Here is a 24,574-nt window from a genome sequence, read left to right as displayed (position 1 = left end):
AAGCTGTTCCTCTCCCTCTGCTCTCACCTGGGCCACCGTGGGCCAGGAAAGACACAAACAGATAAGCACAAAGGAAGTGTCAAGCCCTGGGGTGCCCCTCTGCTCCCAGCCTAGAGCTCAGGCCTCACTCCAAACCGGCCTGCTCTGCACCTCACTTGCACCTGTTTATCAAACAGATGTCTCTGCAGTGGGTGGCCAGGGTGGCCTGGCCCAGCCCAACCAGGAAAGGTGAATCAAGAGGACAGGCAAGGAATTGGTGTGGCCCGAGTGTGCTGAGAAAATAGCTTCGAGGCTGCTTAGGGGCAGGGAAGAGAGAACAAAGCCTGCACTGTTCAGCCCTCCTCCCAGAAGACTCACACACAATCTGCACAGTGAAAGTAGGGGACAAAAGGGGGTGCTATGACCCCACTCAGGTTCCCCTGACATCTCTGGGTCAAAGAGGGAGCTCCCCCCGCCCCAGAGAAACAAAGGGAATGAGGAACAGAACAGCTGGCTGCATGATGCTTAAGGGAGTGAGGGACACGGGGCTGGAGACCCCTCCAAATTTCTGAGCAGCCCCCTTCTCTGACTGGCTGTTCACTGGGCCCTCCACCCAGGATGCAGGCCCCTGGACCTCCCTGCTGATGGTCCCTGCCCCAGGATCTCCTGTCTGTCTCCCAAATCCTTAGTCTATCCGGCAACAGGAAGCAGCATCTCAGTCCAACAGGGGGATGTAGGTGAGAGGTCAGTCTCAGACACAGAGCAAACAAAAGGCAGGACACAGACAGTCAGAGGGCCATCGTGGGGAGGCCAGGGCCTAGCCCCTTGCTGCGGTCCCAGAGTGCCTGTGTATGCTGGCTGCTATATTCAGTGGTATTCGTTCTGTTTCACTCAGTGCCCTCTCACCCCCACCTAGACGCCACACGAGGACACCAGCAAGATGCTTGCCCAAGGTCTCCCAGACAGTACATTATGGGGAAGCTGAACTTGAATCCAGGCTGCGAGACCCCAAAGTTCCTGCTTTTAACCTTCAGGCTGTGCTGATGCTGCACCACCTGAGTTAGAGGCATTTCAGAGAAAATATGCTGAGGGAATGGAGACAGCCCAAGGCTGTCACAGTGTCGGGGACAGCACCAGGTGGCTCTTAATGACACCTAGTGTGAATGGGACCTTCCCCAAGATCCTCCCTGAAAGACAACCCAAGCTGAACAGAACCTTAATGCAACACCACGAAGGCAGGTGGGGCCAGCGGATGTGGGGGAGGGAAACTGGGTCACGAAATGGGCAGGAGGAAGGCAGGGGTGGTAGGAAGGGACGCTGAGGGCGCCAGCTCCTTTCTGTGATGCATCCTGAGGCCAAGGGCACCAGCCTTTAGACCTTACCCGTTGCTACAGAATACTTTTTTTTTTTTTTTTAATCCAAAATACACTGGGCAGGGGTTGGGAGGGATGGAAACAGTCACATTCACAGCAATACAAGTAAAAGGGTGGGTTTTCAAAATCTATCAAAGGCCAGCAGCCTTTGAGTGAGGCAGAGACCGTTAAAAGAGGGTCTCTAAGCAACAGGGAATGTCTCTTGTCCACATCTGCAGCTTCAGCCCACCTGCAGGGGACCAGTCCTGGCTCTGCTTCCCTGCTGTGACAGCAGCACCTCTGCCCCTTCAGGGCCCAGCTTTGTTTCGTGAGGGGTTCAGCTCCCCGGCCACCACAGGCAGAGAGACTGCAGTGGTCAAGAGCACAGAACTGGGATCTGCCTCGGCATCCACGGAGGAGCTGGACTGAGACTTCCTCAGGCAGAGGCCGCGACTCCACCGCCCCACCCCACGCCCAGAATGTGGCAAGACCTCAACAATTTTTTTTTTTTTTTTCAACGTTTATTTATTTTTGGGACAGAGAGAGACAGAGCATGAACGGGGGAGGGGCAGAGAGAGAGGGAGACACAGAATCGGAAACAGGCTCCAGGCTCTGAGCCGTCAGCCCAGAGCCTGACGCGGGGCTCGAACTCACAGACCGCGAGATCGTGACCTGGCTGAAGTCGGACGCTTAACCGACTGCGCCACCCAGGCGCCCCAAGACCTCAACAATTTTTAAGAATCTAATAGGTGAACATGATGGTCACCCTCTTCTGCCTCTGTCTCTTCTTCCTGCCTTGAAAATAAAATCCAACTTCCCGGGGCGCCTGGGTGGCTCAGTTGGTTGAGCATCCGACTTCGGCTCAGGTCAGAATCTCACGGTTCATGGGTTTGAGCCCCACATCAGGCTCTGTGCTGACAGCTCAGAGCCTAGAGCCTGCTTAGGATTCTGTGTCTCCCTCTCTCTCTCTGTCCCTCCCCTGCTCATGCTCTGTCTCTGTCTGTGTCTCAAAAATAAAATATAAAAACATTTTTAAAAAATTTTTTAATAATTAATTAATTAGTTAATTAATTAAATAAAATCCAACTTCCCAAGTGGCCTCCTAGGCCCAATGGGCATTGGCTCCTTCCCACTCTCCTTGCCCCCTCCTCTCCCAACTCACCCCGCTTGGCCCTCTAAACATCAGAGAGGCCCTGACACCCAAGTTGAACCAGGTGCCCTCTGTGGCTCTCCTTCCTGGCACCCTGCTCTCCACTGGAGTTCTGACCCCCTCTTGGAATTATACGGTCTGTGTGTTTAATGCTGGCAGACTACAGACTCCCTCGGGACTGCTCTATACCCCCAGCACAGCACCTCAATTAAATGTTTACTGAACATGGAGGTTAGATGAAGAGGAGATTAACAGCCCCCTGATCTGACCCTGTCCAAGAGGGCCATCAGATGACAGAGAGAACGGTCAAGAGTGGGTAGGTACGACAGCCACCCGGAGGCCAGAAGGATATGGTTCTGGAAAAGCCCTGTTCTTCCTGGGCTGGGAAGCCAGTCAGCTTCCTATCCACACCTGGAGGCAAAGCCCAAAGGCCCACCCCCAGTCCTTATCAATCCTGTCTGGTGGGCAAGGCAAAAAGAGCTGAGAGGCAACAGAGAAACGCGCATTTTCTTTCCTTCTCCCTCCTCACTATGCTGGAACCCAACACCGTGTCTGTGGTGAGATTCTGGCTGGAGTCCCAAGAACCTTTCAACAGGTTCAGGCAAATTTTCTTTAGAGAACAAACCAAATCAAAGGTCCTAAAAGCAACCAAAAGCTGACAAATTTGCATCTCAATCAGATGTAGACCAGTATGTTTTTCACAGTCTAATTCAATAAATGGCCCAAAGGCTTCTCTGTAGTTCAGCCACCTACCAAGTTTGAAAATATTAGGCCTAAGCAAAAACCTTGACCCTAAATCCTCCAGACACTCCCAGTTAGGCATGGAGGAGACTCCTGGCCCCCAAAGGCAACAGGCTACTTGGACTCCAAGAAGCAAGGAGCAGCGAGGCCAGAGATAAGCTAAGTGGAACCGGCAGGCCTGTCCGTCAAGGATGCTGGGTCAGCAGGTTTGCCAGGTAGTCAGAAAAAACAAAATCAAAGGCAGGAGCAAAGGCACGGGATAAGAAGTTGATGTTCAACCTACAACCTGACCCTTCACCTTCACTTTGCTTTATAGAAGGGACGGGTCAAGCCTCTCTAGGGCTTAAACACCAACTCAGCACTGTGTCGGCACAATCTCCAGGACTCCTCCCATTTTAACAAAGGAAGAAGCCAAGGTCGAGGCAGGAATGAAATGACCATCCTCGATGCTGCCAATACCATAAAATAATTAAGCAGTGGACAATCTGGGGGATAAAACCCTAGAATCGGACCTTCCACAAGAGGTCCAAAAAAAAAAAAAAAAAATCGACCACAACAGTCCCTCAGTCTGGACGAGATGCTAAAAGCTTCATCTGGGGATGATGATGTTTCTTGCTGTTCTTAAAACCCTCGCTGTACCTTGAAAGAATCCATCAAAGAGGCAAGCAGGAAGGGTCATGATCTAAAGCAGGAGGGCGGGGGAGGAGCCAAACACTCCAACCTGCTCCTTCCAGATAGTCCTTAATCTGCTAACATCTCTTGGGCAAAGCAGAAAGCTCGTTCAAGGAACAAGGTCTGAATGACTCTCCCATCTCCCAAGATTTCTTGCTGATGTGGGGAAAGTTCTGCCAAGAACCTTTAGGCTATTGGAAATATTTCTGAGTAGCTAAAGGCTAAAGGTTATAAATGACATACTCTCTGTCCTCTCTCCCAGGTGGCCTCTACATCTCCTCCATTTCTCCTGCTCTAAACTTGTCCCGCAAAGCTTGCCTAGGGACTGAGACACTTGGGGATCTCCTGGGACTGTCAGGAGAGGGAAACAAGGAGGATTCTACATGGGGTTCCAGGCAGCGTGAGCTGGTCCAAAGTTTTCTCTCCCCCCCAATTTAGAACTCTAGGAAGAAAAGGCATGCCAGCGGTGTGATTCAGAGGGACAGACTTAAGCTATCTCCCTCTAAGGGGACTCGCACAGGGGTTGGCTGACAAAGGAACTGGGAAGAGATATTCCGGAGTTCAACTATTAGATAGCCCCTGTTGGGGACAACAGGAGGGCAGAGGGAAACATTTCCTCTCAAGGTTACCTAAGAAAGGGGATGCAGGGTAGAGGTGGGGACTTGGGTCCCACTTCTTGGCTTAATCTACTGGCCTATAGCAATTAGGATCCTTAAACGGGGTCAGGGGGCATGTGAGGGTAGGAGTGGGGGTTACACTCCTTGTAGACAAGCATCTTCAACCTGCGTTCAGCAACACCAATGATGCAGCAAAGGGAGAGGACAGAACTAGTGTTATTTCCTTAAATACTCCCCTTGCCTTCCCCTACCATGATAGGCAGATAGAAGGCCACAGAGACATTCTCATGGCCTGTGGGAGAATGTCCTTTGGAAAATCATAAAGCAGCAAAAACAGACAAGAAATTGTAGCTGACATGCCCTTAAGAGACTCCATAATGGCCTAAAAAACATCTAGATTCTAGATGAAACTTTGATGGGGTGGAGGCCAAGCCACTTCCTCTCTCTCTTGCTGCACACCAACCATTGAGTCAGGAGTTCCTCTTTCTCACAGTCAGAGAGCAACATATTTAGTTCAAGTCAAGTGATACGCCAGACACCAGGAGGAGAGAAATCCAGCAAGGTTCCTAGGTGGCGGAAAGAACATCCCGGACCTGGAGGTTCTGGAACTACCAGAGTCCTCAACTGTGTGGCCTTGGACAAGTCAGCAGATCTGTCTGAGCCTCAGTTTCTTCACTCACAAAACAGGGACAATGATATGTACCCAGCTGAGCTGGCTGACGATCAAATGGGGCTTTTGCTAAATGGGAGGCTCTGCGCAGCGAGGCGGTATTGCGGGCCGGGTCCTCACTGCCATCTCGCCCTCTCCCAAAGCTCCCACTCCGGGAACCACCCCGAGCCCGAGACGCCCGTCTCACCTGGCTCAGTACACAGGTATGAGTAGAAGCCCTCCGACTTGAGCATGATGAGCAGCGAGCCCCAGCCCAGGAGGACTGCCGAGAAGAGGAGGTTTTCCAACACGGCTGTGCAGGCCATCCACCAGCGGCGCCGATGGGCAGTGGCCAGGGTGGGCGCCATGGCGCGGCGCGGCGGCCCTGCTCCGGCTCTGCAGCCACCTGCACACAGACCCCAGTCAGCGTCAGCGCCCGGCCCTGCCCAGCCTGTGTGGCCAACCCGGGCCGCTGCCGCAGCGCACGCAGCTTGTCACCCCTCCGCGGCCCGGACCGTGGGTGCGCACAGCGAAGGAAGCCCCAGCCTGCCTGGGTCCCAGGCCAACCTGTCCGCGGCTGGCTCGTACGTCTGCCCTCAGCTACGGGACAGCGGCCCCGGCCAGGCAGGGAGACCTCTCCCTTGGCTCATCCCGAGGAAACCTGAAGCATGAAAACAGGAGGGACTAACGCATGCTCAGGGACGTGGAATTAATCCTGGCTCTCCGCAGGACTGACATAGCTTGGGGACTGTCAGGGGAGGCACCTTCAGGTCCGGATACCTGGGCAGGGCCATACCTTAGGACTGCCACTCCCTGGGACCCTGACAGGCGCCCTCCCGCCCGCACTCGAGACCCTTCCCCAAAGCTGTTTCCTTCAACCACAAGATCAGCGCAGGGAATCCGGAACGGCCCGCCCCCGGCCCGCTCATAGGCTGGACGGCTAGGAACTGCTGCGCCATTGGCCGCTGTCTGGGTCGCTAGGCGCTGCGGCCACGCGAACCCCGCATGGGAGAGGCGAAGCCGGTTCAAACCGGCGGCGCGAGCCACCTGCACGACCCCCATTCCGGCTGCTTCCGCGCCATTTAGTCTGTTCCCATGGACGCGGACCCCCCCCCGTCCCTCCATCTCCGAGCTGCCTCCTCCATTCGTCATCTCTTCCCTGGCAGACCTTCATCCAATCTGTTTCCTCTCATAGTTATACATCTTCTCCCTATGCCCCTATTCGTGCGCCTTCTGTCCCCCTAGCACCTTCTCCCAGATCCCCAATACCCAGCTCACCCGGCTTCTACTGGCGTGTATCGGGCCCGGCCGGCGCCTTTTCTGCCTCCTTTTATTCCAGAGCTTTTATTTCGACCCCAAGACGAAAACACTGTCGCACGCTGATTGGCTGAGTGGGGGCTGGAAACAGGCATTGGCCAATCAGCAGCTACCCGCCCGCCCGGCGGCGAGCAGAAGCCGGTTCCGGCCGGACTTGAGAGACAAACAAGAGAGCTGGGGGGGGGGGGGGGGGGGTGCCGGGGGCAGCGGTGGGTTGCCTCTACTGCTACTGCTCCCTTAAACTGGAGTAACAGCCGGGCTGGGAATTCCCCGGGGCATTGCCCCAGCGTCTCTCTAGAGCCTTACTCCGAAGCTCTGACCCTGGGTTCGGTCCCCTCTGTGGATGTTCTGATGGACTGCATGCCTGCCTCCCTCGCACACCCAGCTGGGCTCTTGCATTCCGTTCTACTCCAGCCCGCTACATAGTCCCAGCTTCCCCTCTGTCCTGGGCGCCACGTCCCGATGCCCTGGCTCCGTGTGGGTCGTTCGCTCTTGCCGTCTCCATTGCCTCTCCCACGCAACGCTGCCATCCCCGGCTGCCTCGGGCTTTGTGTTCTGATTTCTCGCTCTCCTGTCCCCAGTGTTCTCCATCCAGGCGCTGTCTGCCCATCCCAGATCCCCGGACTCCTGTGCAGGCGTGCTATGATACTCTTCCCTGCTCTCCTGATTCATCGACCCTTCTCCTGGGTGTCATATGCCCGATCCCTAGAAGATGCTCTTGGGGGATCCCTAGGTGGGAGTTTGGGGCTTGTCTATACCCTAGGACGGTTTTCTCCCATCCACTGACCCCTCGCCCACCCGTTCCTGCTGTCCTTGGTCCCCTTGGGGACCCCTACCCAGAGTTGCCCATCCCATCCCCATTGTCCTGCGTCGCCACCACCCCCTTACGCCCCATTCCCGGACGTCTCCTTTAAGGGCCCTCTCTGGTGACGCGGCGGGCAGCGCCTCGGGGAAAGCGCGTGGAGTCGGGAGGACTCTGGGCTTCTAGTCTGATCAGAGCTGGACCTGTCCCCAGGACTGCTAGGGCAGGGGGATGGAGCCCCGGCACTGGGGAGGTTCAGCAGCCCAGATGCGTCTTCCGGATCGGAGTTGCCAGCCCGATCTCTGAGGACCCTCGGGCTCCCCCAGATTCAGCTTGGTCTCCCTCGGCTCGCTTTGGGAGCTGGCTTATTCCAGGGCTCTGGGAGCCTCAACAGCCTCCCCTTTCATGTCCTTGAGTCCGAGTGCGCCCCCTGCCGCCATGAACCCACCGCTGGCAACCTTGCTCACACCACGCCTGGCGCTGTGGGCTTGGGGGAGATACTGGCTGGTTACCTATCAGATTACCCACCCTCACAGAATCTCACCCACTCACTCCTCACTTGCGACTGTCATTTGATAAACTTCAGTCCTTCTCTCCCTCCTACTTCCACCTGCCTAAGGGACGTCTTCAGGCAGCTGTTGGATAGACATCTCTGAACTGTTTCAAAAACCATCAAAAATGATTCACTCTCTACCCCCAAAACTGTCCCTCCCATTCTTTCTCAGATAATAGCACCACTACCATAAAACCATCTTTTCAACAAATATTTATTGGGCAACTGCTGTTATTCTCCCTCTCCTTCACCCCATCCCCACCCCACCAATACAGCCGTATCGCCTAAATATTTATCATCTGTGTACTGGCACAAGAACAGACACTCAGATCAATGGAATAGAATAGAGAACCCAGAAATGGACCCACAAACGTATGGCCAACTAATCTTTGACAAAACAGGAAAGAATATCCAATGGAATAAAGACAGTCTCTTCAGCAAGTGGTGCTGGGAAAACTGGACAGCGACATGCAGAAAAATGAACCTGGATCACTTTCTTACACCATATACAAAAATAAACTCAAAATGGATGGAAGACCTAAATGTAAGACAGAAAGCCATCAAAATCCTCAAGGAGAAAGCAGACAAAAACCTCTTTGATCTTGGCTGCAGCAGCTTCTTACTCAACACATCTCCAGAGGCAAGGGAAACGAAAGTAAAAATGAACTACTGGGACCTCATCAAAATGAAAAGCTTCTGCACAGCAAAGGAAACAATCAGCAAAACTAAAAGGCAACCGACAGAATGGGAGAAGATATTTGCAAATGACATACCAGATAAAGGGTTAGTATCCAAAATATACAAAGAAGTTATCAAACTCAACACCCAAAAAAAACCCCCAAATAATCCAGTGAAGAAATGGGCAAAAGACATGAATAGACACTTCTCCAAAGAAGACATCCAGATGGCCAACCGACACATGAAAAAATGCTCAACAATACTCATCCTCAGGGAAATACAAATCGAAACCACAATGAGATACCACCTCACACCTGTCAGAATGGCTAACTTTAACAACTCAGGCAACAACAAATGTTGGCGAGGATGTGGAGAAAGAGGATCTCTTTTGCATTGTTGGTGGGAATGCAAGCTGGTGCAGCCAGTCTGGAAAACAGTATGGAGGTTCCTCAAGAAACTAAAAATAGATCTACCCCACGACCCAGCAATTGTACTACTAGGGATTTATCCACAGGATACAGGTGTGCTGTTTTGAAGGGACACATGCACCCCACGTTTATAGCAGCACCATCAACAATAGCCAAAGTGTGGAAAGAGCCCAAATGTCCATCGGTGGATGACTGGATAAAGAAGATGTGGTATACATATACGATGGAGTATTACTCGGCAATCAAAAAGAATGAAATCTTGCCATTTGCAACTACGTGGATGGAACTGGAGGGTATTATGCTAAGTGAAATTAATCAGTCAGAGAAAGACAAAGATCTTATGACTTCACTCATACGAGGACTTTAAGGGACAAAACAGATGAACATAACGGAAGGGAAGCAAAAATAATATAAAAACAAGGAGGGGGACAAAACCTAAGAGACTTAAATATGGAGAACAAACAGAGGGTTACTGGAGGGGTTATGGGAGGGGGGATGGGCTAAATGGGTAAGGGGCACTAAAGAATCTACTCCTGAAATCATTGCTTCACTATATGCTAATTTGGATGTAAATTAAAAAAAATAAAAAATAAAGTTAAAAAAATAAATAAAATATTTATATATGATATTTGAAAAAAAAATATTGGGGCGCCTGGGTGGTGCAGTCGGTTAAGCGTCCGACTTCAGCCAGGTCACGATCTCGCGGTCCGTAAGTTCGAGCCCCGTGTCAGGCTCTGGGCTGATGGCTCAGAGCCTGGAGCCTGTTTCCGATTCTGTGTCTCCCTCTCTCTCTGCCCCTCCCCCGTTCATGCTCTGTCTCTCTCTGTCCCAAAAATAAATAAACGTTGAAAAAAATATATATATATCATCTGTGTCCGAAGGATTGCAACTGCTGTTCAGCCTCCAATCTCAGCCCCTCAAATCCATTTCTTTACCCAACCCCATCCCAGTGAGCTGTGGGAAATGTAAATCTAACTTTAGTAAATGTGACTTCTGCTAAAATCCTTCAGAAACTCTACTATTTGTCCTGTAAAGTTCAAGTTCTTCAGCCTGACCCACAGACTCCTCCCTACCAGTCTTCCACCCCCTAGAGGCCAGTTGATGCTTCAATCACAGGGAATTGCTTGTAGTTCCTGCACGTGCTGTTCTCTCACCTCTGGCCCTCAAACATACCCTCTTCTTGGATAGCACCTCCTTCAGGAAGCCTTCCCTAACCACTCCCAAAAATATTCACTATCTTAGTCTACTGATTGCACTGTTTTATAACCATCAGTTCATCTGTTTGTCTCTCCCTTTCCCCACTGACTGTGAACTATTTAGGTCTCACTCAACTTCAAATCACCACCCCCCTTAACACGGAAGCATGAAGCAGATGCACAATACTGTGACTGAGTGAAAACATGAACAAATGAAAAGGGGTGGAAGGTACATGCTTCTAGGGACAAAGGATTCAAAGCTGGGAGAATGATGGTAATGACTATAATAACTACCCTTCATTGAGAATTAAAAATTTACTACGTGCTTTAGTTTGTGGCATTTAATCCCCTCCGTAACTCTGGGAGATGGCCATTAACCCCATTCCAAAGTCACAAAACAAGTGTATCAGAACTGAGATTTGAATCCATAGCTATTTGAATGAAATTCTGGGTTTGTTTTTTTTTTTTTTTCAGTCTTTTTAATGTTTATTTATTTTTGAGAGAGAGAGTGCGAGCTTACAGAGGGGGAAGGGCAGAGAGAGAGAGAGAGACAGAGGATCCTCCCTGACAGGAGACAGCCTGTTGCGGGACTTGATCATGACCTGAGCCAAAGTCAGACACTCAACCGACTGAGCCACCCAGGTGCCCATTTTTTCAGTCTTTTTATCAAGGATGTTAAAACTCCAAAACCAGCACTGCTGGAAAATCATAAAGAAATAAAATCACTTAAAGTATTAGAAGAAAATGCAGATGATTGTTTCACTAGTTTTAGGGTAGAGAAGACCTTTCCACTAAAAATGACATGAAACTCATAAGACAAAAAGACTGTCTAAATTAAAATTTTAAATTTCTAGGGCACTGGGGCACTTGGGTGGCTCAGTCAGTTGAACAGCTGATTTCGGCTCAGGTCATGATCTCTTGGTTCACAAGTTTGAGCCTTGGATCGGGCTTTGTGCTGACAGCTCAGAGCCTTGAGCCTGCATCAGATTCTGTCTCTCTCTCTCTCTCTGCCCCTTCCCTGCTTGCATTCTTCTCTCTCTCTCTAAAATAAACATTAAAAAAAATTTTTTTTTTTAATTTCTGGGGTGCCTGGGTGGCTAAGTTGATTAAACATCCAACTTTGGCTCAGGTCATGATCTCACAGCCCCACATCGTGCTCTGTGCTGACAGTTCAGAGCCTGGATCCTGCTTTGGATTCTGTGTGTGTGTGTCTCTCTCTCTGCCCCTCCCCCGCTCGTGTTCTGTCTCTATTTCTCAAAAATAAATAAACGTTAAAAAATTTTTTTTAAACTTTAAATTTCTAGAGGGAAAAAAAAACTATAAACACCATTAACCGACCGATCACAAATGGGGCAAAGAATTCATATCCTTGATATTCATAAAGGCAATTATAAATCAGTGAGGAAAAGAGAAACACCTCACCTGAAAACTGAGGAAAGAGGGGCACCCAGGTGGCTCAGTAGGTTAGGCATCTGACATCAGCTCAGGTCATGATCCCACTGTTTGTGGGTTCAGGCCCCTAATCAGGCTCTCTGCTGTCAGAGCCTGGAGCCTGGTTTGAATCCCCTGTCTCCCTCTCTCTCTGCCCCTGCCCCACTCACACTCTCTCCCTCAAAAATAAACATCTAAAAAAATATGGGGTGCCTGGGTGGCTCAGTTGGTTGAGCGTCCGACTTCGGCTCAGGTCATGATTTCACAGTCTGAGTTCGATCCCCGCATCAGGCTCTGTGCTGACAGCTCGAAGCCTGGAGCCTGCTTCGGATTCTGTGTCTCCCTCTCTCTGCCCCTTGCCTGTTCATGCTCTGTCTCTCTCTGTCTCAAAAATAAAAACATTAAAAAAATAAAATAATAAAATAAAATAGTGGAAAGAATATAATCAGATAGCTCATAGGAAAAAATACAAGTAATTATTAAAGATACAAGAAGCAGCTCAACCTTAGAATAATCATAGAAATTTACATTTTAATGATATAATTTTTGATGGCTAAAAAAACTTTTATCTGTACAAAGATGTTAACTTTTTAAGAAGCTTTAGCATGTTATCACTTTATTATTCTTATTGTGCTAAAATAATGAGACACCTGGGAATGCAAGCTGGTGCAGCCACTCTGGAAAACAGTATGGAGTTTCCTCAAAAAAACTAAAAATAGAACTACCCTACGACCCAGCAATTGCACCACCAGGCATTTATCCAAGGGATACAGGTGTGCTCTTTCGAAGGGACACATGCCCCCCCCCCCATGTTTATAGCAGCACCATCAACAGTAGCCAAAGTATGGAAAGAGCCCAAATGTCCATCGATGGATGGATGGATAAAGAAAAAGTGGTATATATATATACAATGGAGTTATTACTCGACAATCAAAAAGAATGAAATCTTGCCATTTGCAACTACGTGGATGGAACTGGAGGGTATTATGCTAAGTGAAATTAGTCAGTCAGAGAAAGACAAATATCATATGACTTCCTTCATATGAGGATTTTAAGAGACAAAACAGATGAACATAAGGGAAGGGAAACAAAAATAATACAAAAACAGGGAGGGGGACAAAACAGAAGAGACTCATAAATATGGAGAACAAACTGAGGGTTATTAGAGGGGGTGTGGGAGGGGGAATGGGGTAAATGGGTAAGGGGCATTAGGGAAACTACTCCTGAAATCATTGTTGCAGTATACGCTAATTTGGATGTAAATTTAAAAAAATAAAATTAATAATAATAATAATAATAATAATAATGAGACACCATTTCAACCTATTAGACTGGGTGTGGGAACACAGTTCCTATCATCATTTGCGAGAATGCAAAACCACGTAACTTTTTTGGACGGTAATCTGGAGTAAGTACCCAAATGGTTACTTTTTTTTTTAATGTTTATTCATTTTTACGAGAGAGAGAGAGAGAGAGAGAGAGAGAACAAGGCGGGAAAGGGCAGAGAGAGAAGCAGACACAGAATCGGAAGCAGGCTCCAGGCTCTGAGTTGTCAGCACAGAGCCCGACGAGGGGCCGGAACTCACAAGCCATGAAATCACAACCTGAGCCAAAGTCGGACCCTTAAGTGACTGAGCCACCCAGGCACCCCAGTACTCAATTGTTTAGTGTTCTTACCCTATAACCCAGCAATTCTGCTTGTAGGAATCTCTTCTACAGAAAAAACTCGCATGAGTGAAATAAGAAATATGGACAAAGTTGTACACCGAATCATTTATTGTATCAAAACAATTAGAAATGACCCAACTTCCCATGGGTAGGGGATGGTTTAAATAACCTGTGTTAGTTCCACATGATGGAATCCCATGCAGCCATTTTTTAATAAAAAGAGGTAGCTTTATAATTACTGACATCAGAAGATATCCAGAGTATATTTAAGTAAAAAACCAAATTCTACAACGATATGCGCACAGGAAAACCTCTAAAAGGAAGGATCTAAGCTGTCTGCAAGATTCTCTGAGCTCTGGGATGGAAGGGGGAGCTGCTGTTTCTGTCCTGACTCGGTAATTCAAGTATGTGAGAAAAGAATTCAGAACCAAAAGGTATTCAATGACAAGTAAGTCTGGCCCCTCCCCTGTCCCTCAGACTCCTCTGGGGAAAGGGGGAATCTCCTTTCTACTCTATACATATCTGTAATGTTAGTACTTTTTTATTTTTAACAACACTGTTTTTTTTATATTTTTTTTGTAAAAAAAAATTAAATCTAGGGAGAAAAGTAAAAAGAATGTTCACTATAGAACATTTACAAATTATACAGAAGTTTACGAAGGAAGAAAATAAATATCAGCCACTATCTCATCTCCCAGAAAAAAAATGCCACTTGATGCTGTTCCCCCGAATCTTTTTCATGCATATACAAAAAAAAAAAAAAAAAAAGAGTTTGCAAAACAATCACAAAACACACACAAAACGGAAGGATTCTAAACATGTATCGTGAAGGAAAAGGAAATGAAATTTATAAGAAGAAAACTTACTTTTTTACACTTAACAGTAAAGCATAAACAGTCTCCCATATTTCCCATATTAAATCTTCTTGCACAACATGATTTTTCATGGTTGTTTAGGAAAGTATCATAAGCAATCTTGCTTTAGCCAATCTTCTATCATTGAATACTTAGGTTGTTTCCCATTTCAGAAAAATGTTTTCCAAATGAAGAAAAGAATAGCCTTTGGGGGCAAACAGAGTCCAGGACAACAGAGAAAAAGTCCCCACGGTCATCTCTTTCCCCTTCCTGACCACACCCAATGGGGTCGCTGCCCAGGCCTTCGAGACCACTCCCAGAGCACTGCCAGGGCCCAGAGCCAACTGGCCTCCAACTCTGACGTTTCCCCATGAAAGGGCAGAGGCTCTGGTATGTCTTTCCTGGCCCTGGGATCTTTTTCCAGCAAAACACAATCTGAGCCAGGGGCAGTTCGTATGCCTACCCTCCATCCATAGTCTTCCTTCTCCCCCAATTCAAGGTTCTCAGGGTGCTGGTGGCCCAGAGATGGGTGCAACATTCTCATACTGGGGCTCCTCCTGCCCCTCCTCATCAGACAGCTTCTGGGGATCCTGTTCCTGGGGGCCACCCTCAGGGGCCAGCTCCTGGGCCCTCCCTGAGTTCTTGGTGCCATCGCCTAGTCCCCTGGCCGCTTCCTCTGGTCCAGTTCCTGCAGACTCTAAGGCCCTAGTGAGCTCATGGTTCGGGGCTAAGTTGGGGCTCTGACTGGCAGTGCCGGAGGCCAGCCCGGGGCTGTCCTTATTTCGACTCAGGGCCCGGCGTGGCGGCTTGGGGATGGCACTCTTGACCTTGGGCTCTGCCTGGCCTTTCTGGAAGCTACCAAAACGACGGAGAACAGACCGGACGGGGCCCTCAGATACCTGGGGTGTCCCTGCCAGCATGTAGATCGTGGTCACGGAGCCTGAGCCCTCTGAGACACTGCCTTCAATGGCTTCCACACGCTCAGCCACTGTCCGGCCACCAAGTGGGAGCCGGCGGCGGCCAATGGCTGGATCCCTGGGGCTGGCAGCACCAGGAAGGGTCTCATCCGTTTCTGCTTTCTCCGGGCCCATGGACTCCTCAGCCTCCTGGCTTTCCGGACTCAGCGGGGCCCCACGGGAGAGCCTCTTGGGCTTTCGGAGAGGACTGGAGAGCTCCCCTGAGCTTTGGCGACTCTGTGGTGCAAACTTGGTGCCTTCAGCAAAGGAGACTGATGGCCGCTTGGCCCGTGCTAGGCTGGAAGTGCGTGGGATAGGGAATGGTGTGGAGGCGTCCTCAGGGGGAGGGATGGGACCTCCAGCCAGGCTGGCCTCTGGAAACTCTCCGTGGGCCACAGTGGCCATCCCTGGCAGAGGAGACAGAAAAGCTTGGCCAAAACTGGGCTGGCCACCCCAATCCGACCTGTTTACTCAGTTTAGCATCTTCTGGGGCTCCTCATCAGTGGGGCAAGGAAGAGGGCGAGGGCACAGAGACAGGAGAAGAGCCTACTCCTTCTACACACTTTTCTCCCCACCCCTTCCCACTTTGAACTAATGCCACACTCTAACCAAGCCAACGTTCTGTCAGTGCCACACAGTCATGTCCCTCTCACCTTGGACCTTCACGTGCACTGTTCCGTCCTCCTGAAACACCGTTCCCATCCCTCCTCTACTTGCGCTTTGTTGACTCCTGACTCCTGAGTCTAGCAGGCTCGGTCCCAATATCACGAACACGGAGACATCTTCCCTGCCCCTAATCACCCCTGACATGGCTGGATTATGAGCCCCCTACGTGTATGTCCCCCCATCAAAGCATGCATCACCCGGTCCTACACGTGTCTGATTCCTGCCCACCACACTAGAAGGTTGGTGAGGATGGGAATCCGTGTTGTTCTTTACCAAGTCCCCCAGTCAGCAACAGTGACCTGCACTTGAATGGGCACCTGATACACGTTTGCTGAAGGAATAAAGAAGTAGTGGGCAGGGCTGCTCGGGGCCACGCGGGCTGTTGAGGGGTTGGTTACCTTCTTGGGGTGGCACGCAGTAGGCAGGGCCCTCGTCCTCCTCGCCAGACTCAGGATCAGAAGAGAAGGAGTCGTCCGAGGCCCAGCCGGCGGAGGGCGGCTCAATGAAGCTGTGATTGAAGGGGATCTCCGGGTCGTGGTGTGAGACTGCAGGGGGCTCTGGGTCAGGCACGGAGCTCCATGGAAGACCTTGTCCCGTCCCAGCCCCTGACCTGCAGCACCCACACTCACCTGTCACCCAGGGAAGCTTGTGGCTGCTGAGGGAACCACAGGGTAGCGCCGAGCCCAGGCTGGTCAGCGCCCCCCAGACCTGCATCTTCACCCTGGACACGGCGGCTTCATCTCTTGCTGGCCTGAGGGGAAAGGAGGGCAGTCAGTGCACAAGACCACCGGTTGGGGCAGCGTGGGGGCAGGAGAGAACGATGTGAGAGAGGCAGGCTGACACAGCGACTGTCTACCTCGGCGGTGCCCTTTGACGACAGAGTAAAACCCAAACCATTGAGCCTGGGATTTGGGCCTGTCAGGGCAGCATAGCTCAAATAGAACTGGGTAGCAACTCTGGTTCCGGCTTCCCCCTCTCCGGGCCTCAGTTTCCTCATCTGTAAAGGGGGGACAACTCCTAGCTCTGAGACTCTTTTTCAGGACCCAGTATAGCTCCAGGCACCTGCTGAGGTTCCCCAAAATGCAGCTTTGTGTTATCATCTGGCTGAGTCCCCAGCTCAGCTATGTTTCTGGAAGTGGCACCACCTCCAGGAAGCCTGTCCTTGACCCCATCCCCAAGCTGCTTCATTGTTACCAACCCTCTGATGGCCTTTGTCATTCCTGGCCTCCGGTGAGTGGCTTCTTCCCCACCCCCAGGGGAGGGGCTATTGGGTCTGCTCATCTGTGAATCCCCCATAGCACAGAGGAGGACATGCTCAAGGCTCAGTGCACGAAGTAATAAGAGAGCACCAGACAGAGAATCCAGAACAACAGAGCAGGGGCTTTGTGCGCGCTACTGACAGGCTGGGTCACCTTGGGCCTCCATGTCCTCCTCTGTGAATTGAGAACGCTAATCCTCCTGCCCCCACATTCCCTGCTTTAAACCTTGCTGCTGTGAGTCTCCAAAGGATTTTGTAAAGGAACAAAGCCCTGTGCAAGCAACATTCCCCTGCAGCAGGCCCCTGCAAGCCCAAATCCTTCCTATTATCTCCTTTTCTCAGGAAGCTACCATCTCTGCTAAACCACTGCTCAGACTTCTGTACTCTCCTTCGAGGGTGGTGGAGGGTGTTGAGGCCTCGTCTCTTCCCCTCCGTGCCCAGAGCTGCCCTGCTGCTTCTGCCTTCCCCGCATTCCCCCTCTGGTCCCTAAACCCTCGGCCTCCTGCTGCAGGTTTGAGATTTGCCATCCTGGTGCCCAGCGCCCACTGCGCACACGCATGCAACTCGGACACTCGCAGGGAAGGCAGGCAGCCGACCAGGTGTCTCCAGGCCATGGCCACTGCCAACTACCTCATGCCCTGTAAGTGTGCGACAAGACCAGCCCTTCCCCGCCGCTGAAAGGAAAGCAGATGCCACCTTGCTCCCACCCTGTGGCCTGAGCTGGGGGTGAGGAAGGGGTGAGCCGGCATTCACCTGTCCTTGGGGTCCAACCGGGCGGCCCAGCAGCAGCAGGCACAGAAGGCGATGCCCAGGAGCAGCAGCAGCAGAGGCACAAGGATGCCTGCGATGAGGGCGGCATCCTGACTGTGAGGCCCTGGGGAGAGAGGGGGATGGCCGAAAGTTCAGGGCTTTCCTGTCTTCCACACATCGCATCTCATCTCCAGCTCTGAGTTGCCTCCCCTCCGGAATTTTCCACCTGTGGGTCCCTCCCCTTCTTCTGAGAGAGACAGGCTCTGCTCAGCCTGGAGGCCCTCTCCCCAAGGCAGCCTCTCTGCTACCCTGTCCCCTCTTCATGGCCCATGTTGCACAAGCTCTTGCTACCAACTGTCACGCCTGATATACATCCCGGTGTCCAGACCTGCCTGCTCACGGATGCCAGCCCTGGATGCGAGCCTGGTGTCTCAGCAGGCAAGGGCCGTATCATATCTTCAGGGGTCTCCAGAGCATCCATACAGATGTCAGGTATAGAGAATGTCTCTGAGGTGAGCCCAGCCTCCCTGGCAAGTGATACGTCCCTGAAGCCATATAAAGGGCCCATTTTCCCTGGTCACTGCACCCCACACCCTCCTTTTCATCTTACCCAGCTGGCAGGCCCCAGAGACAGGGTGGCAGGATCCCTCTGGGCATTCACAGGGAATAGAGCAGTTGTTGCCATGGAAGCCAGATGGGCATGAAGTGTTGCAGCTATGGGGTGACAAGAGAAACAGGCTGAAGGCTTGGTGAGAAGGGATAGGGGTGGGCAGGGGACAGGGGAAGGTAGATTTCTGGGCACTGCTCCCCAACCCCTGTCATGCAGACTTCCCTGGAGGATGCCCAAGCAGACTCCTCCGACCTCTGAGGACATTCTAAGTACCCCTGGCCATGTCTGGGAGAATCCCCTAGCCCCTAAGTCCATCTTCCAGAGAGGCCACCCCGCAAGCTGCCCCTTGGTCCCCAGCCCCCCAGGGTATACCCCAGAGTATAGGGCAAGATCCACCCCTCATGATGCTCGTCCCTAGCCCATCCAACACTAATGTGAAATAAGCAAGATGCCAACGGCATCCAGAGAAACGTCCTCAGGGTCTGGAGGTCTGAGTCCGGCCCTGCCCCAAACTCTCTGGGCCTTGGTCCTCTCTTCTATGAGATGAGGTCTCTTCCATTTGATACTACATTCTGTCCTAGAGGCGGAAAACCTGACATTGGAGACATTGACCTTGATTATGTTTCACCACACGAAGGCCTCACGGGAACAACAATGGAGTTGGGAGTCCCACCCCTAAATAACTTCCCTGGCCTAGTTCCCAGAGCCAGGTCTTTGAGATTAAGATTAGATCGCTCTGACCCTTCTTCAGAAGGTGCAGACCTCACAACAGGAGGACAACTTCTTCATTAAGAGCTTGCTGGGTGGGTATCTGGGAGGCAGGCAGGCGGAGAAGCCCCGAGAAGGGAAGTTTAGGACACAGATTGCACTGACGCCTGACCGAGGCCCGTGCCTCCCTGCCAGGGCCCCAGTTCTCACCTGGGTCCCCAGTAGCCGACGTCGCAGACACATTCCCCAGTCACAGCATCACAGGCCCCCTGAACACAGGTGGGGCAGGTAGAGGTGCAGCCTTCCCCAAAGGTGCCGAGCGGGCAGGGGTCTTCACATCTGAGGTGAGGCGAGACTCGGAAGAGGAGGGCAGGGCAGGTCCGGCAGGGCAGACCCCCCCCTCCCCCCAAAAAAGGTCCTACCCGTCTTCCCCCATGCTTCTGGACTCAGGGCCCCAACTGTCTATGCCTCAGCAATGAAGCTCAGGTGTTAACAGGGCCTTGAACCTGGGGCCAAATCCCATAGGTGACAAGACTACAGATCCCTGGAGGGGGAAGAGAGCAGGATACCTGAGCGGTGAGGGAGCTGGAAGAGAAGCCTGCCCGGGGCCTCATCAGCACCCCTCTCTCTTCCGTCAGTCTTGGCCAGGAGGCAGGCCCCCAGTGGGGGAGGGGCCAGCTATCCTAGGGCTGGAATGAGGACCCTGAAGGAGGGGGGCCCCCCACCCTGAGCAGGCTGGCCCCCTCACCTGGGCCCCAGCCACCCAGGGTCACAGCGCTGACAGTGCCCAGTGTCTGCCCGACAGGCCTCCCCAAGCCGGCAGCGGGGGCACTGCTTCCGGCAGCTCTCGCCAAAGGTGCCGGGTGGGCAGGGCTGGTGGCACTGGGTTCCATTCCAGCCCGGCTCGCAGGACTCACAGCTGCCTGTATCTGCAGAGCATGGCTCGTTCTGCTTGCAGTGGCCGCAGCTGCGAAGAGAAGGAGTCATGGGAGCACTGAGGAGCCCATGGATGGAATGCCCACCCAGGCCTCTAGGGACACTGGAGAGCATCCAGGACACTCAGGCAGGTCTCAGCCTCAGTTTCCCCACGTTGTACAACAAAAAGGCCGGACAGATGATCTCCGTAGGATTCCAGCCCTCTTCTTCCAACTTCCCATTCCAAGATACCTTAGCCAACCTTCTCCCTCCTATCCTTTCTCCTCTCTTCCTCCTACCCACGCCATCTCTGAGGTCTGGTATGAATGTGACTCTTCTATCTCGTGACATAAAGATCCATAAAAATTAAAACATGTCTGTTTTCATCACTATAATTTCAAGTTTATCTTATGTTTGAAAAAAAACGCTGGGGCACCTGGGTGGCTCAGGGAGTTACGTCTCGGACTGTTGATCTTGGCTCAGGTCATGATCTCACAGTTTGTGAGTTCGAGCCCCCCATCGGGGTCTGGGCTGACAGTGCAGAGCCTGCTTGGGAGTCTCTCTCCCCCCTCTCTCTGCCCCTATTCCTCTCTGTCTCTCTCTCAAAATAAATAACTCAAAAAATATATTACAAAATGCATTCCCCGGTTTTTTGGAGATATAACTGACAGTATACAACTTAAAAAAAATTTTTTTTAATGTGTATTTATTTTTGAGACAGAGAGAGACAGAGCATGAATGGGGGAGGGTCAGAGAGAGGGAGACACAGAACCTGAAATAGGCTCCAGGTTCTGAGCTGTCAGCACAGAGCCCGACGCGGGGCTCGAACTCACGGACCGCGAGATCACGGCCTGAGCCGAAGTCGGACGCTTAACCGACTGAGCCGCCCAGGTGCCCCAACAGTATGCAACTTTAAAGTGTACAGCATAACGACTTGACTTACATATAGTGTAAAATGATTACCACAGTAGGTTTAGTTAATATCCCTCATCTCATATAGGTACAAAAAAGGAAAAACAATGGCTTTTTTCTTTGTGATGCAAACTCTTAGGATCTACTCTCTTAGCAACTTTTCCAACAAGGTTTACCTTATTCTAATTTCTTATTGATTCTTAACAGTTTCTTGACAAGATTCCCCCCAGATAATTATTTGGAGTCATATGCTTGGATCAGACTCATTTGTTCATAAAATCAACTTAGCAGACCAGCATCAAAAAAAGAAAAATAAAAACATTACAGTATATATACACATATGTGTGTATCTATACACACATATGTGTATCTATACACACATATGTAATATATATTATATATAAGAAGCAAAGATAAGTATATGTTGTTAAGCTTTTACCGCAGAGGGGTGTGAATGAGATAGGGGGGATGTAACACGCATTTCTTTTTGTTGTTGTTTTGCTCGTTTTATTTGTTTTTAAGTAAGCGCCCAACCTGGGGCTTGAACTCACAACCCCCAGATCAAGAGCCAAATGCTCTACCTACGAGCCGGCCAGGCACTCCTAAACCCCATTTCTTATTGTGGGTGGGGCCGGCCAAAGTTTGAAAGCCACGAGGTCTAAAAGGGACCCTGCAATCATTTCGTCACGTGGTTCATCTTTTCTCTGCTTCTAAGTAGAGCTTGCTAGTACCCCTATTGTCCGTTTAACAGTAACCGGACGTAGGGTGGGCGAGGCCGGACCTAGGGGCATCGGGGGTCTTTTTCCCCCTTTCATCCCGTCCCTGTATGTTTTTGCCGAGGGCACCGCGCGACGCTCCCCCTGCGCCCCCGCCCCTGCCGGGCCCATCCCCTTTTCTCTCCCGTTCCCTTCAGCTCCTTCGCCCGCCCTCCCCGCGCTCTGTCCGCACCCCCACCGCCGGCGGCCGGTCCCTCTGTCCGGCTGCTGCGTGAGCCCCGTCAGCACCCGCCCCCCGCACGCCCGCCCCGCAGCCTAGCCGCAGCCCCGCGGCCCCCGCTCACCTGTCGCGGCAGTGCGGCCCGTAGCTGCCGGCGGGGCAGGGCAGCTCGCAGCGCGCGCCGCGGAAGCCGGGCGGGCAGGCGCACAGGCCGGAGACGGCGTTGCAGCGGCCGCGCACGCACTCGCACTCATACCGGCACTCGGGACCCCACCGGCCCGGCCGGCAGACGCAGCGGCCGGTCTCCTGCGCGCACGGCGAGCCGTGGCAGGCGCAGCGGAAGCTGCAGCGGCGGCCCCACCAGCCCGGCTCGCAGCGGCAGGAGCCGTTGGTTTGATCGCAGCGCGCCACCGCCGGGTTGCACTGGCACGGACGGCGGCAGGTGGGTGACCACCAGCCGGGCTCGCAGCGGCACGCGCCCGTCGCGGCGTCGCAACGCCCGTGGGGGCTGCAGTCGCACTGGAACTCGCAACGGCTGCCCCAGCGTTCCGCCTGGCAGTGGCACACGCCCGTGGCCGGCTCGCACTGGCCGTGTGGGTGGCAGGCGCAGGTCTCACGGCAATCTGGGCCCCAGTACTGACTCGGGCAGCCTGCAGGAGTCCGGTGGGGAACATAAAGGGGTCAGTGGGCTCAGGGCCAGGCACGGATCTCCGCCCCGCGCGCCCTTCCACAAGGAAGAGAGGCGCCAGGCCCACCCTCCAAGAGCCGGAGACAGACCCTTGAACATCTGGCAGCCTAACCTCCTGGGGCACAGCTCACTTCCTGCCTCAGACTCACGAACTACAGAAAGCCTTTGGAGTGGCCCAGACTCCCACTTCATACTCCAGAACACACTTAAAGTTCCTGAGTGGGAAAGGTTTGCCCAGAGTCACACAGCAGTAGGATTTCACTCACGTCCCTTCCTCTCTCTCATGCCCATCCCCCTTCCCTCCACCCCCACCCCACTAGAGATGACAGGGCGTCCCAGTGTCCACCCCTGCCTGGATACTGACCATGACGGTCACAAGAGAAGCCACATTTCCCCCCCTTTCGTCTCCTCTCAGCCCTGATTCCTGGTGGCTGCTCTCTGGCCATCCTGCCCACCAGGACAGGGCAGAGCCCTGCCAGATTATCTCCTTCCACCCCCCTCCACACGTGTATAAAGTGCACACGAAGGAGACGGAGAACGTGTCCATTTTGTGATCAACAGGGGTAACCACCATCTTTTCTGAGAAGTTGTGGATGGTGAAGGGCCCAGAACTGAAAGTGTGGGTAGGGCTTTGTGGATATGGGTAAAAACCGGATGACTCAGGGCATCTTCCAGGAATGCGTCACTTCCTGACTCTGGGCCTCAATTTCCTCAGTGAGGCTTGGAGGGATTCTGGCTCTGCCATTTTAAGATCACATTTCTACCTGCTTTGCCTCCCCGCTCCCCTCCCTGGTTCTGCCTGGCAACTTCCTCCTCCAGATGAAACTCAGGACTCACGGGAGTTGCACTGGGCCCCAAAGAATCCAGGTTTGCATCGACAGAGGCCTGGTTTCACGCACACTTCATCTTCCCGGCAAGCATCCAGCCCCTCACAGATGGCTGAAAAACACCACACCCAGGTGGGAAGGACGGTGGCATGGCACCACCAGGGGACACTCTGCCCCTCTCACTGGCTCCCAGCACCCTGCCCCGTCAAGAGCCATTCCCTCAGGGCGGGGGGGGGGGGGGTTTGTTAGGATGGACCCTAGCTCTAGGGCTCAGAAGGGGAAATAGGAGGCCCCAGGAGGGGAGGCAGGAAGGGTCACTGGACTATGTTCTCCTTTCTTCTCAGGTGGGGATCCGTTCTGGCTACTCACGGATAGTGCATTCTTGGTCTTTCTGCCTCCAGCCTGGGCAGCACTGGAGCTCAGCAGAGGGGCTGTGGGGCAGAGAGGGGTCAGCCGGGGGACAGACAGACTGGCTCCGCAGGTGGATCACTGTCTCTGGCTGAGATGTGGGAGGCTGCCTCAGCCCCATCAGGCAGGCCTAGCCAAGAGTCACAGCCCCAGTGTCCCCAATTCCTTCCCTCTCCTTCCCTAGCCCTCCCACCTTCTGTCTTGACTACCCACCACCTTCTAGGCTGTCCCCAAGCCCCCCTCCCTTCAGCCCATGACCTCTTCCCTCATGTCCTCCTTCCCTGCAATGCCGCAATACCAGTTCAGGCACCCCCCCCCCCCGCCCCCATCAGATTCCTACAAAGACCCACCTGCCGGCCGTGCAGACATGCCGCCCGTTGGGGTCCAGGTTGGACCCCTGGGTACCCTGTGTCCAGAGCAGCAACAGTGAGACCAGCAGCCTCAGCCCCATGGCGGCCAGTCCAGCGGGAGGGCTTGGGTTAGTCTGGCCCCCACGGCTCCCAACCCCCTCCCTGCTTCCTTCCAAGGCCTTTCCTGAGGAAACCAGTGCCGAGAGGCGGGCTGCCATGAGGCACCTCCCTGAGAGGGCGGGCGGGTGGGTGCTGGGAAGACCAGACGCCAGAGAAATGAAAAGGAAACCCGAGGGCAAAGGCTGAGTCGGGGCTTTAAGGGGCTGGTCTCAGTGTGGAGGGGGCAGAAAGATGAAGCTGCAAATCCGAGAGTACTGGGGACAGACGAGGGTGTGGGGTGCGAGTGGGAGCCACATCTTTCCATTACGTCATGCTACCCAACTGAGGCCCTAGCTGGGAGACTCCTCCCCACCCACTAACAACCAACAAGACCCTGTGAGGAA

At 52.6% G+C, this 24,574-nt stretch overlaps 2 protein-coding genes and 1 long non-coding RNA gene across 11 annotated transcripts in view; all 3 read right to left on the bottom strand.

The window, feature by feature from the left end:
- The window catches only part of SLC43A2 (solute carrier family 43 member 2), a 38,052-nt gene extending 31,496 nt beyond the window's left edge, over nt 1–6,556 (bottom strand). For 3 of the 7 annotated variants that reach the window (XM_045490458.1, XM_045490464.1, XM_045490461.1), the window contains exons 1-2: nt 6,439–6,556; nt 5,369–5,566 (exon numbers count right to left, since the gene is read on the bottom strand). In XM_045490458.1, the coding sequence (XP_045346414.1) occupies nt 5,369–5,528 (160 nt within the window). In that variant the 5' untranslated portion in view covers nt 5,529–5,566; nt 6,439–6,556. The other 4 variants (XM_045490460.1, XM_045490463.1, XM_045490459.1 and 1 more) reach the window with 4 other exon arrangements.
- On the bottom strand, nt 1,397–2,166 carry LOC123604414. Its single transcript, XR_006715321.1, has 2 exons — nt 2,055–2,166; nt 1,397–1,822 (listed from the first exon to the last, which is right to left on the bottom strand). It is a non-coding gene; the product is annotated as an uncharacterized LOC123604414 (long non-coding RNA).
- A 6,770-nt stretch (nt 6,557–13,326) lies between the features above and the next one.
- On the bottom strand, nt 13,327–24,561 carry SCARF1 (scavenger receptor class F member 1). 3 transcript variants are annotated; one of them, XM_045490454.1, is made up of 11 exons: nt 24,072–24,561; nt 23,683–23,851; nt 23,324–23,425; nt 21,923–22,448; nt 19,784–20,002; nt 19,246–19,374; nt 18,328–18,431; nt 17,721–17,841; nt 16,339–16,460; nt 16,108–16,254; nt 13,327–15,450 (listed from the first exon to the last, which is right to left on the bottom strand). In XM_045490454.1, exons 2-11 carry the CDS (start codon nt 23,840–23,842, stop codon nt 14,591–14,593), a joined length of 2,490 nt encoding a protein of 829 aa, XP_045346410.1. In that variant the 5' UTR covers nt 23,843–23,851; nt 24,072–24,561; the 3' UTR covers nt 13,327–14,590. The 3 variants fall into 3 exon arrangements, with proteins under 3 accessions (XP_045346410.1, XP_045346409.1, XP_045346411.1); XM_045490453.1 differs by having other exon boundaries at nt 23,683–23,744; XM_045490455.1 differs by having other exon boundaries at nt 15,337–15,450; nt 16,108–16,217; nt 23,683–23,744.
- Between the last annotated feature and the right edge of the window lie 13 nt (nt 24,562–24,574).

Source organism: Leopardus geoffroyi, chromosome E1, assembly GCF_018350155.1.
Source record: "Leopardus geoffroyi isolate Oge1 chromosome E1, O.geoffroyi_Oge1_pat1.0, whole genome shotgun sequence".
Lineage (NCBI taxonomy): Eukaryota > Metazoa > Chordata > Mammalia > Carnivora > Felidae > Leopardus > Leopardus geoffroyi.
The sequence above is the reverse complement of the archived record's forward strand: the minus strand, read 5'-3'. Positions and strand labels throughout refer to the sequence as shown.